Here is a 14027-nt window from a genome sequence, read left to right as displayed (position 1 = left end):
GGTTATGGCAAAAGCCAAGCATCCTTTTCCTGGAGAATGAGGAATAGGGGTAATCTTTTTTCTAAGAACAGATGATCTTCCCTCTTAGGCCCCCTTCTTCCCCTAGAGCATTCTGAGTCTCTCCTCTCCTCTCAACATTGATTCTCTGTCTCAGAACGTGAAATTTGCACCCTTTCACAAAATTAAAAAAAAAAATGCCAAATAGTCAAGGATCAAATCAAGGGCACAGCTGCTTCAGTCTCAGCTCTAGGCAAATGTACTTTGGAGAGATGGACTTCCAGACTCCAACTTAAAAATATGGCAGCAGAGAAATTCTGATCCTATTGCTACAGAGAATGTATAGGAATTCTTAATGCAGTTCTGGACACCGGCAGGAGTCCCGCTCTTTCTTTCAGACAGTTTTCTACTGTTTAGCTCATAGCATGCCATTCTCTTCATTATTTAAATATGACTGACTCATTTACCAAAGCCCTAGTGCAAATGCTATTTGCCCCCTCCTTAGGCAAACAAATAAAATGAAATAACATATTAAGTGCAAATATGGGCAGGAGGTGTGGTATCCATGGTATCACAGCCCTGCTGTTTGAGAGACTGCACCCAGAACAGGACAGCCATATGCTACCAGTCTGCACATCTATTCCTAGATCAGAGTGGAGTTCTGAGATCTCTACCATTCAATCTGTTTGCTGATTATGGTAGCTGGTTCATGTCCCTGTGGAGATGAAAGCACCATACTGGGGGTGTGCTATTTCTATACTTCTCCAAGGCCCCACCAGACAGACACAGTTATTCTGTGCTAGGTTCTCATGGGGATGTCACCTAAGGTCTTAGGGTGTGGATGTCAGGGCTGTAGGTTTTTCTCAGCCATTTTCTCCAGTGGTCCAAAATGAAATATAGCTCCTTAAGACCTTAAACAGGAGACATTTCTAAACAGAAGAAATAGTCAATTCATTTTCCTGCTTTGGGTCATTTTCTTTTTGTCTTCTATATGAGAAGATGTACAACAGAAATAAATATAAAAATGATAGATTTCTCAGGATCATGTGCAAATTCAAGACATTTCTATTATATCTAAATCTCAAACCACAGCCATGTGGCTCTTGGGAACTCCATAATTTATATATTTGAATGTCTTCATTAAATGTGAACACTTGAATCCTGATCATAAATATTTTCATTTTCTATATATGGCATGTTACAGTAGCGGTCTAGACCCCACTAAAATTTAAAGCATGGACACCTGCTTTCAAGGAAGTCCTTAATCAAAAAAATAAAATCATTGATTTTTTTTTCAAAATACAAGTGGCAATTGATTATTTGAATTGCTAGTTTTTCCTTGAAGCTTATATTCTAGATATGATTTTTAGTTACAGGTTTCATAATTTCCCATTAATATGAAAGCATACATGTGTCATGGATAAATGAGAGTATCTCTTTGTATCCAGCATAAAATTAGTTAAGGGGGTGAAAAAATACACACTATCCTATATATGTGATCTATCTTTTAGAAAGACCATAGTCTTGTTGATATTCTCAATCAAGAATGTCAAAGGAGGCAGTTTATATAGTGATTAAAACAGGGGATGTGAATTCAGATATTATTTTACCACTTACTAGCTGTGACCTTGCCCATTATCCCTGTTTTCTTTGGTGTATCTCCACTGAGATAGAAAGGCCAATTAATATTTCAAATTAGTTGTGAATCATAACCCATGAGGTGGAAGGCACCATCTGGTTGAGTCCTACCCAGATATTGGAGACAATCATCATCTTCTCTAGCTTTCCTCTCCCAACCACAGGTACCTAATAAAACTTGATTATATCCTGATCTTATTTTCTTTCCATATTTGTGGTCTTGGAGTCATCTCTGGCTCCTTTGTTGCCCTCTACAGCTCATTGCTGAGACTTTTTGGTTGGCCATATCATTTGCCTCAGTAAAAACAAAGAAGCTCCTCTATTTCTTACTACTGGACTCTGGTTACATCAAACACAACTTGGTTCTGAAAACTTCTTAAAGACAGGTATTTATCCCTCAAAATTATTTCAAATTCTCTACCAATCTTTTATTTTTTTTTTAAATATTTCATTTATTTATTTGAGAAAGAGAGAGCATGTGGGGTGGAGAGGCAGAGGGAGGAGCAGACTCTGCTGAACAGGGAGCCCAACGACATGGGGCTCAATCCCAGGACCTGGGTCCATGACCTGAGCTGGAGGCAGATGCTCAACCAACTGAGCCACCCAAGTGCCCCATTTCCACTGATCTTTTTTTTTTTTTTTTAAGATTAAAAAAAAAATTATTTGACAGAGAGATTACAAGTAGGCAGAGAGGCGATGCAGGCCTGGATCCCAGGACCCTGAGACCATGACCTGAGCTGAAGGCAGAGGCTTAACCCACTGAGCCACCCAGGCGCCCCCCATTTCCCCATTTCCATCTTTTAAAAATTTTTTTTTTTTATTTCTTATTTTTTATTTTTATTTATTTATTTATTTTTCACTGATCTTAATACAGATTGCTCGCTTATCAGAGTGGATGGTCAGTCAGTGCTCAGTTGGTGATGTTCATTTTTTCACCATAGGTTATTCTACACTTAATCTCTATTGCAGAGATTCATTAATTTGGAAAACTTTTAAGAAATCAGATACTTAAGACATACTACTCATTTACTTTGCCATTTCCTGCTGTTTGAGTTAAAGTTCTGTGGACATATGGGGGTTGAAAAATAGCTCTAAAAACCACAAAGAGGTCACTAGTGTTGACAACTCTGAATCCCTCTGAAAAATAAGCACCTGCTCTTCTTATTTACAATAATAACAAATACCTGGTCGCTGTACAGGTCAAACAGGTTTTTTTAATATTTTTTAAAAGGCAATTATTTGATATAAAGACTGTAGCTGTCTTTGGGCTTTGGTAATAAGATCTTAATCAAATATTGGGGGCTTCTGATATTATGAAAATGCTTTGGCTAAATATTAATGGGGAAAGTTCAGGCAGTGTGAAAGGTTTCAATGTGATATACAAGTACATATTGTAGCCATGTCTTCATTAGCAATGAGCATGAGGAACAAGTCTAACATGACAACCAGATTGCTGCAAAATTATTTTATATGCTTAATTATGGCTTACTTTAAAATTATGGTTTGGTTAGCTGCTGAAGTAAAAAGCTGGTTAAACCTATTAAAAATTTATTATAATAGAAAGCAAAGGATGCACCTTTTTTTTTTTTAAGATTTTATTTATTTATTTGTCAGAGAGAGAGAGAGCACAGGCAGAGTGGCAGGCAGAGTCAGAGGGAGAGGCAGGCTCCCTGCGGGGCAAGGAGCCCGACGTGGGACTCGATCCCAGGACGCTGGGATCATGACCTGAGCCGAAGGCAGCTGCTTAACCAACTGAGCCACCCAGGCGTCCCAAGGATGCACCTTTGACATGCCTGCTACCCATAGTAGGTTGTGATCATTTTGTTAGCAGGGATTTTTTTTCAATTGGCATTCTCAATGCTTACCCCAGTATTTGGCCCATAAGACATGCTAAATAATGAATAAATGAGTGTCTGATTTATAGCACCCTGAACAATAAGGGTAATATAGTATCTACTGCCCAAATGACAGAATTCAGGTAAAAATTTCAGAGATGCATTGCCCAATATGCTAGCTATCCGACACATGTGGCTATTTAATTTAAATTAAAATTAATAAAATAAATTCAGTCCCTCAGTTGCATAGCTAAATTTAAATGCTCATAAGCCAGATGAAGGCAGTGGCTACCATATTGGCTAGTGCGGATATCAAATATTTCCTTCATTGAAAAAAGTTCTGTTGGATAGCACTTTTTTTTTCTTAAAGTTTTATTTATTTGAGAGAGAGAAAAAGAGAGACTGAGCACGACTGGGGCACAGAGGGAGAAGGAGAAGCAGACTCCCTGATCTGCAGAGAGTGCAACACAGGGCTCAATCCCAGGACCCTGGGACTGTGACCTGAGGTGAAGGAAGACAGTTTACCAACTGAGTCACCCAGCCACGCTTGAATAGCATTTTCTAAAGAGTGTGGTATTTTCTTCATATAAAAAAAATTCCAAAACCTCATTGTTCCATTATATAAATACCAATATATTCAGATGATTTCACAAACATGAATACTCTCAATATATGTCTTTGTCAATTTGTAGTTTGTTATATTCTTACAATTCTTGGTGGCTTTTTTAATAGGTTCTTACAATCCTTGGTGGCTTTTTAATAGGTTCAAAAGACTAGAGAGGAGCAAAACAAAACAAAAAAACCACTTTAAACATGTAATTATCACACTTATGCCTATTAAATATTCAGACTCCTAGATCCTGCCTTCAAGATCCTGACCCAATAGGTCTGAGGTTATCTTAACAAAAATACATTATTAGATCTCCCCAGGTGATTTTGATGCATAAGGCCCAGGGGCCACATATTAAAAAATTAAGCCTAAGAATTACAAGGATTCTTACTTCACTTATTCTTACTTCACTGATTCAATAAAACATATTAACTCTCTCTATATTATGGGCCCCGATCTAGGCACTAGGGCTATAAAGACAGAGAAAGAGAAGATATCAATGGGGAAAGTATCGATGGGTGGTACTTTTTGCACATTTGCCCCTACACCACTAATAGGCACCCTAGCCACCCCTCTAAACCTGCTCTCAGGTATTCTCCAGGTGGATACTGACTTGTCTTTGTATGCAAAGCTGAGTCCAGGAAGAACTTGATACTAGCAGTAGAAGTAGTAGTAGTCGAGCAAGCAGAAAAAGGAGAAAAAGGTGGAGGATGAGGACAAGGTGGAAGAGGGGGATGAAGAGAACAGGGAGAGGGAAGGGATAGGAAGAGGGGAAGAAATTTAAAAAAGAAGGAGAGAAGAAATGGGTTTGAGAGGTAGAAAGGAAGGAGAATGGATAAACTTGGTGACTGGATGTTGGACAGGGCAATAAGCAAGAGAAAGGGGTCTGGAGTGGCATTTAGCTATCTGGTTCAGGTTGGTAGATAGTGAGGCCATTCACCTAAATATGGAATACAGAAAGAATTATAATTTGGAGGGAAAGAAGATGGTTCACTTTTGATATGCTTGACTTAGATGCTGCTTCTGGCATTTCAAATTAAAGACACCCAGAAGGCAACGGGGTATATAGTTTTAGAGCTTTAATGATACAGATTTGGGATGCACCAGTGTTACATGAAACCATGGGTGTGAATGAAATCATATAGAAAAATAAAATTATACTATAGAGAGAAAAGAGAAGGCTCAAAAGGAAGGGAATTTGGTGGACATACATTTTTAGATATTGACACTTAACTTGTTGTGGGTTGATGAGCTTTCTGAAAAATCAGATGATTTCTAGAGAATGTCAAACATCACAGACTTAGAAAATGTTACAGTTTCCAAGGTGTTGAGACTCCTTTTGAGAATTTCCACATTTCAGGAGTTTAAAATGACAAAAGAGGAAGGGAGGCCCATGAAGGACAGTGAGAAGAGGAGTCAAATTAGTAGGAAAACCAGATTTCCAAGTCATGGAGATTTAGTCACCTGAGCTAACACAATAGCAGAGAGAAACCAGGTTAAATGAGCATCCTGCTTCTCTTTTATTCCTGATCTTAAAATCAGGAAAGTAAATTCATATTTAAGTCATTTACTGAATTCCCTTTTTTTTCATAGTCCCTCAGAGTTAGCAATTGAATTCTCTCTCCATTCTATTTTGGGTTTTCTTTCTTTGACTCATAGAAGCCATGGATTCGTTAACTCAGGAAAGAGAGTTTCTCAGAGTTTATCAGCAACCCATTGTAGTTTTTTCTCTTCCACACAGGTATAAAATAGGGCTTTAGAAAGGCCAGCTTGAATTTGTGTTTCCTTGGGATCCTTGCCTTTTATGTCACTCTTACCTACAGAAGTGATGATGACTGTGAAATGAGCTTCATCTCGCCGTCCAGTTACATTGTTGTAAGCACAGCACATATAGTCAGTTGTCTTCTGGGCTACCTTCTCAGATGCAACTTCCAAGCGAGGCCCGTGCTTAATGACATATGTTGTATTGTCAGTCCTCTGGATCCAGGAATAGGTATTGGGGGGATAAGAATCAGCAGAACAATAAAATAAGATGGCCTCTCCAATGTCAACAGTGAACACTTCCCCTACTTTTAGCCCTTTGTCAGAATTAACTCGAAGTCCATAAGGTCCATCTGCATTGATTAAAAAAAGAAATAAAGGGATGGCATAAATAATCACAACATAGTTAGAGAGTTTGGGAGAGCTCAGCAGCATTTTACTTTCCATGAAAGTCTTCAAGTTAAACTTGGGCAAAAAGGTACTCATTTAGATTCCCAATAAATCATGAGGACCTAAAAATGTGTTATTCTGATATCCATGACAATGGAAATTATTTGAGATGTGACTGAACTTATCTGAAATTATTTGAGATGTGAATGAATTTATCTGAAACTTAGTATGTAATATTAAAGACACTGCCATCATATCCGTGTGCTAAGATTTTTTTTCAATTAAGCTAAGCTTTTTAAAAAAATTTACATTCAGTTAATCAACATATAATGTATTATTTGTTGTGATTCATCAGTCTTATATAATACTAGTGCTCATTACAACACACACCCTCCCCAATGTTCATCACCAAGTTACCCCATCCCTCCACCCCTCTCCCCTCCAGCAGGTATGCTAAGCTTTTGAGTAATTAATGTATTGATAAATCTGTAATTGTGCTAGACAAGTACCATCTTTCTGAAACCATAATTGCACTTGAAAGCATGTTAGAAATAGATTATGGCCATTATTTTCTCATTAACAACCATACTTTGAGTATTATCTATTTTTCTTTTTAGTTCTAAGGGAGGTCACACAAATATTTACAAAATACAGTTTCACATGGAGCACAGATTTGTGCAGACAGATGCAGAAGTGTCCCATATTTTCATGACATACTAGCAATTAAAGAATTTAAAAAATTTTTCCCTGCAAACCAAGCTTGGAGTCCTCTTTGGAAAAAATACTTCTTCATTATCATTAACAAATATTCATTGATTGGGACACCTGGGTGGCTCAGTGGGTTAAGCCTCTGCCTTTGGTTCAGGGCATCAGGCTGTATGCTCAGTGGGGAGCCTGCTTCCCCTCTTTCTCTGCTTGCTGCTCTGCCTACTTGTGATCTCTTTCTCTCTGTCCAATAAATAAATAAAATCTTAAAAAAAAAAAAACCCAAAACAAATATTCATTGATCACCAGCAAACTAATCATGGATATCCCATGGTGTTTTTCCTTATTGCAATTTTCTTGTGGCATTTTGCTATGTGTATGTATGGCACCACATTGCCTGTAGACAAAGACATATTTCCCATTGCTTTCTTCAGAAAATAAAGACAGAGATGGAAAAATTTCCCAGCTAGATAAAGTCTATCTTGTTCAGTCTAAATCCTGGTTTATATTCTAAAAACTTTAAGGTTTAGATAAGATTGTATTCAATTTTCAGCTGATCATCACCAACATCTATTGGCTTACCTCCATATGAAAGCACTTTAAGTACTTACACAACAGCATTTAATTTTTAAAGCAACCACATAAGGTAGATGTTATTATTCCCATTATAAGATATAGGAAGTGACATTTAAAAATTAATTTTCCCATGGTCCAAAGTTTTTAATAGCAGAGCTGGAACTCTAAAATATATGCATTTGATCATTCACATTACAGCCCCCAAAATATATATCAGAACAGTTTCTTGTTATGTAACTATAGTATTAGCTCTAAAATAAGTTAAAATTGTCTCATTATATATGAATTCTGTACTCAGTTAATCAAGTAATCAGTCAACAAATTCTTATTTGAGAGATACTATTAGACAATATATTTAATACAAGAGAGAAAAAATTCATAAGATACAGTTCCTACTCTCAAGGAATTAATAACATGGAAAAGGCTATAGATGGTTTGCTCAGTAATAACCTGATCTCAAAGGTTCTGATTTTTTTTCAAAAAAGTACTATTTATCTCTCATTATAGGGAATAATATGATATAATGATTACACAGTAGTCATTATCAGTTATTCCTATGTTAAATCCTGATTTTGTCAATAATTAGTTAAGTATTCTTCAGAAGTTATTTAAACTTTTAGGTCTCACTTTCCTCACCTTTGCTACAAAAAAGTTGACTAAATGAATGGTCACCAAAGTTCCTTCTCCCTTTGAAATACCTTTGAATGACTGATACCATGCTAAAGCTATTTTGGATACTGGGAAGCCAACCTCAAGTTTTCAGATTCCCAGAGTGGTTCTCTTTGATGTCAGTATTTTCTGACCAATTTACTGTTGGGGAAACACATTTCCTAAGATAAAACAGAAGCTAAATATGCAAAACAATAAATTATATTTAGCTAGGGAAAACAAACTTTACACATATTTGCTTCCTAAAGACATAAACATCTGCAGGGAAGCTATAGATTAACATTAAGATGTACATGTGAGATGATCCTGATTTCAAAAGGCAAATAAAGACATTAGTATCTTCAAATATGAAGTAATCAGGAACTGGAGATGGAAGATTAAAGGAAGAGAAATGAATGCCCTTTCCAACACTGTACTAGCTATACTAGAATGCCATTATATGGCTCTCTCATTTCAGGCTATGATACAATCTCTGGAGAAAACCATTCCTTCAGAACTGTGGCTAAGTGGAACCCTCTTATTCTGAATTCCACCAAATGGTAGTTTATGTAAGGGAATGAAGAGTTGTTTTCACTCACTCAACCAAAATAAATACTGAGATGTTGCTGTGTGCATAAGTATTGTCCTAGGCATTATTGGAGAATCCAAGTATCACAGAAATGGTTCTTGTGGCTATTCTCCCAAGCCCCATGCAGCATCAGGGTCTTCAAGTTGTCAGCATTGGCAGAACATTAAAGAAGCAAAGACCACCAATTGGCATTATTTACATGGTAGGAAACCAAGAAGAGGAATCAACTAAAGTTTGGAACAAGATACCCAAGTCTGTGCACAAAACCTAAAGTCTGAGAGGGCTTTTCTGTGAGCACTGATTAAACAAATGTAGTGTAGTTATAAAAATACACCCATTCAATTTAAGTTTGTCTTCACTGGCTTTCAGGGTTTACAGAATGTGACTATAAAAACAAATTGCTTGATAATTTGACACACATAAAAATGAGTAATATTCTGTTCAGTGCGCTGACATTTCTCAAAACTTTTTTGAGAACTCCTCCATTGGAATTGCCTTAGGACCCTGGAACATGATGGAGTATTGTCAAAAGTAGTAATTCGTTCATTTTGGCGAATGGGCTCAATTTGTAAAGGAAACCCGCAATCACTTTCAGTGAAATTTGGTGAATAAGGTTGATTATCTAATTTAATAATATTGTTCTTGTTTAAAATAAAACATGCTTTTAAAGAAAGGACTCTTGGCTTATCTTCCCTATATGTACACATATTTTGATCTTGCTACTTCCCCATTTGTTGGGTTTCATGATTGGCGTAAACTTTTCTCCTCTGTCTTAATTACATGGTATATCTAGTTCTTCAGAGTTAGCTTCAAAACCTCTCAAACTTTCCCAGCCCCCCATACAAACATTTCTCCTAGTTTTTGGAGCCTGACACCTTGAAGCATTTAAATTCCTTGCTTCTGATATGATTTCTTAAAACGCAACATTCTTTATCTTATTATATAAGAAATACACGTTTATTGCAGGAAATTCAGAGAATCACAGAGATGGAAAGAAAACTCATTTGTAATTTGACCATTCGAAGAATGAATGATCATATTCATTCTCCTTCCTCCCTCCCATCCTTCCTTCCTTCCTTCCTTCCTTCCTTCGCTCTTTCTTTCTCTCTCTCTCTACACTGCTTGCAATGTTTTACTCTTACTACACTATGATATTATTTCCTTTTTAGCACTTCAGCCTGACCATCTTTTACTTTGAGGTGCAGCCGAATGCATTATTCATGAGAATGGGCAATCCAATTGAAGACATTTGGAGTGATTCAACCAGTGTGGCCTCTGACATTGAAAATGAAAGCAGAAGGATAATTCTATTTTGACTTTGGATTATGGTTCAGTTTCTTGCCTGTGGCAGAGAACTCCCAATAGGAATAAACCCTTTGCCTCAGAAATGGCTGTTTACTAAGTGACTTGTAAAATCACATATCATCTGTTCTCTTTAACAATTTATGGCTGGGTGGGAACAGTACCGAAATTTCCATCATGATGCTGCTTGCCACCCTGCTTGGGAGCAGATGGTAAGTATTTACTGTGAATGACCTTTTTTTTTTTTCCTTTAATTTTTATCACTTAAAGTACTTCCCTGCAGCAGTGCCATATGTTGCACACAAAATGCAGTGGTTACTGGGTTATTATTTACAACAGAGCTGGAAGGCATATACATTTCATGGACTACAAGTAGGTATCTGTCTGAATTACTGACTTGACATTATATTCCAAACAAGTCCATTACTAGGTTATGACATCATAACCTCATACATACACGGCCAGTCTTGACAGATTCTGTTAAGCTTTTTCCTGCCAAAATAAAAAATAATTCCTACTTTCATGGAGGAAGCTGAAACAGAAAGAGTGCCTTAAGAAAACAGAGCTGTTGATTCATGCTGAAGTTCTAAATTATGATGCGGACCTCCATGGGGGAAATATTGGAATATGACATTTTTATTGAGAAATTTTGCTAAAGATCAGAAACAAAAACAAAAACAAAAAATAAAACAAAAGGCCAAAGCACTATAATTAAGAAGCTGTTATGGTGGGAATTTAAACTTACATCATCAAGTAACACTGGAATCTGAAAGGGATATGAAGTAAGATCATCTGTTCCATTTTAGTCAAGTTCAAGAAACTTGTATTGAGTTCTTAATCCGTGTCAAGTATTGCCCTGGGGATACAAAGATGAACAACACAGAGCTCCAATTTTGGGTTGGAGTGCCTATGAGTAGAAAGACTCCAGTGCAGTGAGTACCAGGAGAAAAGGTGCTGTGGGAGCACGGAGAACCTCTTAGTCACACTGAAGAGCTGAGACAAGGTTGGGGCAGGTGAACATTTCTGGAAAAGATGATTCTATAAAGGAAGATGAGGGTGTAGCCAAGTGAAGAAAGAGAGGTGGGAACATACACCAAGGCGTATATTCCTAGTTTGTATAGAATGATAAAGATTGCAAAAATGTTGATGCTACATCAAAAGAAAAGATAAATGACAAATCCTCACATTATATACTTTACTTATTGTAACCCCAAATAGACCAAACTGAACAAAAAATAAAAACAAATGATAAAACAGGGCTAAAATAGCAATAGAAAGAAAAATGTAAAAATTAATGATTCTGGAAAGAAAGTTAGTGAGTCTGGGTTGTGTTTCTATATGTTATGTGATAAGTAATAATTGTGTAGCACAATTCAGACCATGATGTTTGATTTTTGAATTAAACAAACTATGAATGAATGACTGAGTAAGTGAATGAATGAAGGTCAGTAAGATGAGAATGTTGACTAAGTGAAGAATTTTGCATTTGAACATGAAAACTGTCAAGAAAGCAAATTAATAATACTATATTCACAATTACCACTTAATAAGAGTAATAACTGCTAAGCCATCTAGATAATTTATCTTTACAAGTAAGGGGAACATACATTTGTAAATTTTCCAAATGTACTTCTTTGTACTATCTACCATTAGTCTTACTCATGACTGACCTTTCTCTGTGAGATTTCCATAGACTATGCCTAAAAGAATGTAAGGAAAAAAGTTTAGTCCATAACAGAAGACATATTCTGTGAAGTCTGAATTTATTTGGATGGGATGTTTTCATTCTTTAAAATAATACAGGATAAGAAAGAAGATTTTGGAATTTAAAGCATAATATTTATAGGCATGATTAGGTTTTTCCCTCATTTTTATTCTTTACATCCTGTGTATCACCACGTTCTATGACAATAATGAGCTTGGGGCATGAACTTGTACATGTTAAAAAAGAATCTGGGGTGCCTGGGTGGCTCAGTCAGTTAAGTGTTTGGCTCTTGATTTCAGGTCAGGTCATGTGATTTTAGGGTTGTGACACTGAGCCCTGCATCAGGCTCTGGACTAGGCATTGAGCCTGCTTAAGATTCTCTTTCTTCCTTTCTCTGCCCCTCCCCTTCCCTGCTTCTTGCGCATGTGGGTGTGTGTGCATACACACATGTACACACTTCCTCTCTGTCTCTAAAAACAAAAAGAAAAAAAAAAGGGGGTGCCTGGGTGGCTCAGTTGGTTAAGCATCTGCCTTTGGCTCAGGTCATGATCCCAGAGTCCTGGGAATGAGTCCCACATTGGGCTCCCTGCTCCATGGGGAATCTGCTCCTCTGCCCCTCCCCTGGCTCATGTGCTCTCCCTCTCAAATAAATAAATAATCTTTAAAAAAAAGACTTTTTTAAAATTTTTTTTAATTTTTTTTTTAAAGATTTTATTTATTTATTTGATAGAGAGAGATTACAAGTAGGCAGAGAGGCAGGCAGAGAGAGAGGAGGAAGCAGGCTCCCTTCTGATCAGAGAGCCCGATGTGGGACTCGATCCCAGGACCCTGAGATCATGACCTGAGCCGAAGGCAGCGGCTTAACCCACTGAGCCACCCAGGCGCCCCTAAAAAAAAGTCTTAATCTCACTTTTCCAGATTAAAATAAACTAGATAGCCAAATAAAAGGGTATTTAAAGCTGCAAATGATATTTTCATGTGCTTGTAATTGTTTATGGAATTTCCCCCAGGAATTGTTCATTTAAATCTATGGCTAGAGCTTAAAGATAGGCAAATAGATGGAGAGACAGATGTTTAAAAAAAAAAAAAAACTGACGTTAAGAAAATATTTTCATGTAAACAAAATAATGTTAACCACTGGTAATGTCTGGGAAAGAAAATGTTCTTCTCAAGGTATTCTTTCAATTTTCTCTTTGCAGGCATCTTCTTAATGGTCCAGGCTTTCCATAACTTCTTGCTGCCATGTTCCCAATTATGTTAGGATAGTTTTGGCTCACAGGAAAAGAAAGAAAAAAAAAGAAAGGAAAAAAGGGGTGGGGGGGAGAACTAAGATCATTGGGCTCTTCCTAGGTGCTACTCACTGATTTCTTTATTCATAAAATCTCACCTAACCCTCCCCATCCAACTTGAGGCAGGTATTACTAGCCTTATACCAAGGACAGTGGAGATAAGGAGAGTGAGGACACTGATGCACAAAAAAGGGGTCACTTGCATATACTGCTAATGGCAGAACCAAGGCGTTAGCCCAGGCACTCTCAGTTTTCAGCTCAGGCTCATAACCACTCTTCTCTCCACTGCACTCCCCAAATAACATGTTAACTAGAATTTAATGTGGTTTAAACAAAAGAACATCAGTTAACAAGAAATGTTTCAGCACAAGCTCACTTCCTGCTGTCTCTCACCACACTGAATGATGGTTCTTTAGGATTAATATTCAGTAGATGATATCTGGCTGCTTTAGTATCTTGTTTTGCATTTTGTACCTTCTATGTGAATGTAAACCATTTAGACCAAGTAATAAAGAATAACGTAAAGATGTACCTACATAGCCCTAGATTTGGTTCACTTTGCCTGCTCACATTTTTTTTTTTTAGGTCTTGTGCTACTTGCAGTTGAATGGAAGTGTTAATTCATGTCAGGATAAACTTACTCAGTCAAGAAGATGACTACACTTATAAAGAGACCATACCAAATCTGAATTTTTCACTCCAATACAATGTTCGTCATGCAGATAGGCACAGTTTATACTTACTTTGTGAATCTATTTCTCAGTCTATGCATTAAGGCAGACAGAATATTTTCACAATGTCATCTGAATATAAAATTATATAAAACTATAGCTAAAAGTTCTGCTATAAAAATAATGCCATTGTTAAACATAAAGTAATTAATGACTGCAACAAATCTCAAGTAAGTTGCTTGCAGTGTGTGGCGTTTTGGTATTTCTTGGTGAAAAACTGTAATTTCCTCCTTCTTTGGTATTTTTAATAT

At 36.9% G+C, this 14027-nt stretch overlaps 1 protein-coding gene across 9 annotated transcripts in view; it reads right to left on the bottom strand.

Moving 5' to 3' along the window:
- HEPACAM2 (HEPACAM family member 2) overlaps positions 1-14027 on the bottom strand; it is a 43892-nt gene that overhangs the window by 15089 nt on the left and 14776 nt on the right. For all 9 annotated transcript variants that reach the window (XM_059396844.1, XM_059396850.1, XM_059396843.1 and 6 more), the window contains exon 4: positions 5898-6194. In XM_059396844.1, coding sequence (XP_059252827.1) covers positions 5898-6194 — 297 coding nt within the window. The remainder of the gene's footprint in view (positions 1-5897; positions 6195-14027) is intronic.

Source organism: Mustela nigripes, chromosome 4 (assembly GCF_022355385.1).
Source record: "Mustela nigripes isolate SB6536 chromosome 4, MUSNIG.SB6536, whole genome shotgun sequence".
NCBI classification, from domain to species: domain Eukaryota; kingdom Metazoa; phylum Chordata; class Mammalia; order Carnivora; family Mustelidae; genus Mustela; species Mustela nigripes.
The sequence above is the reverse complement of the archived record's forward strand: the minus strand, read 5'-3'. Positions and strand labels throughout refer to the sequence as shown.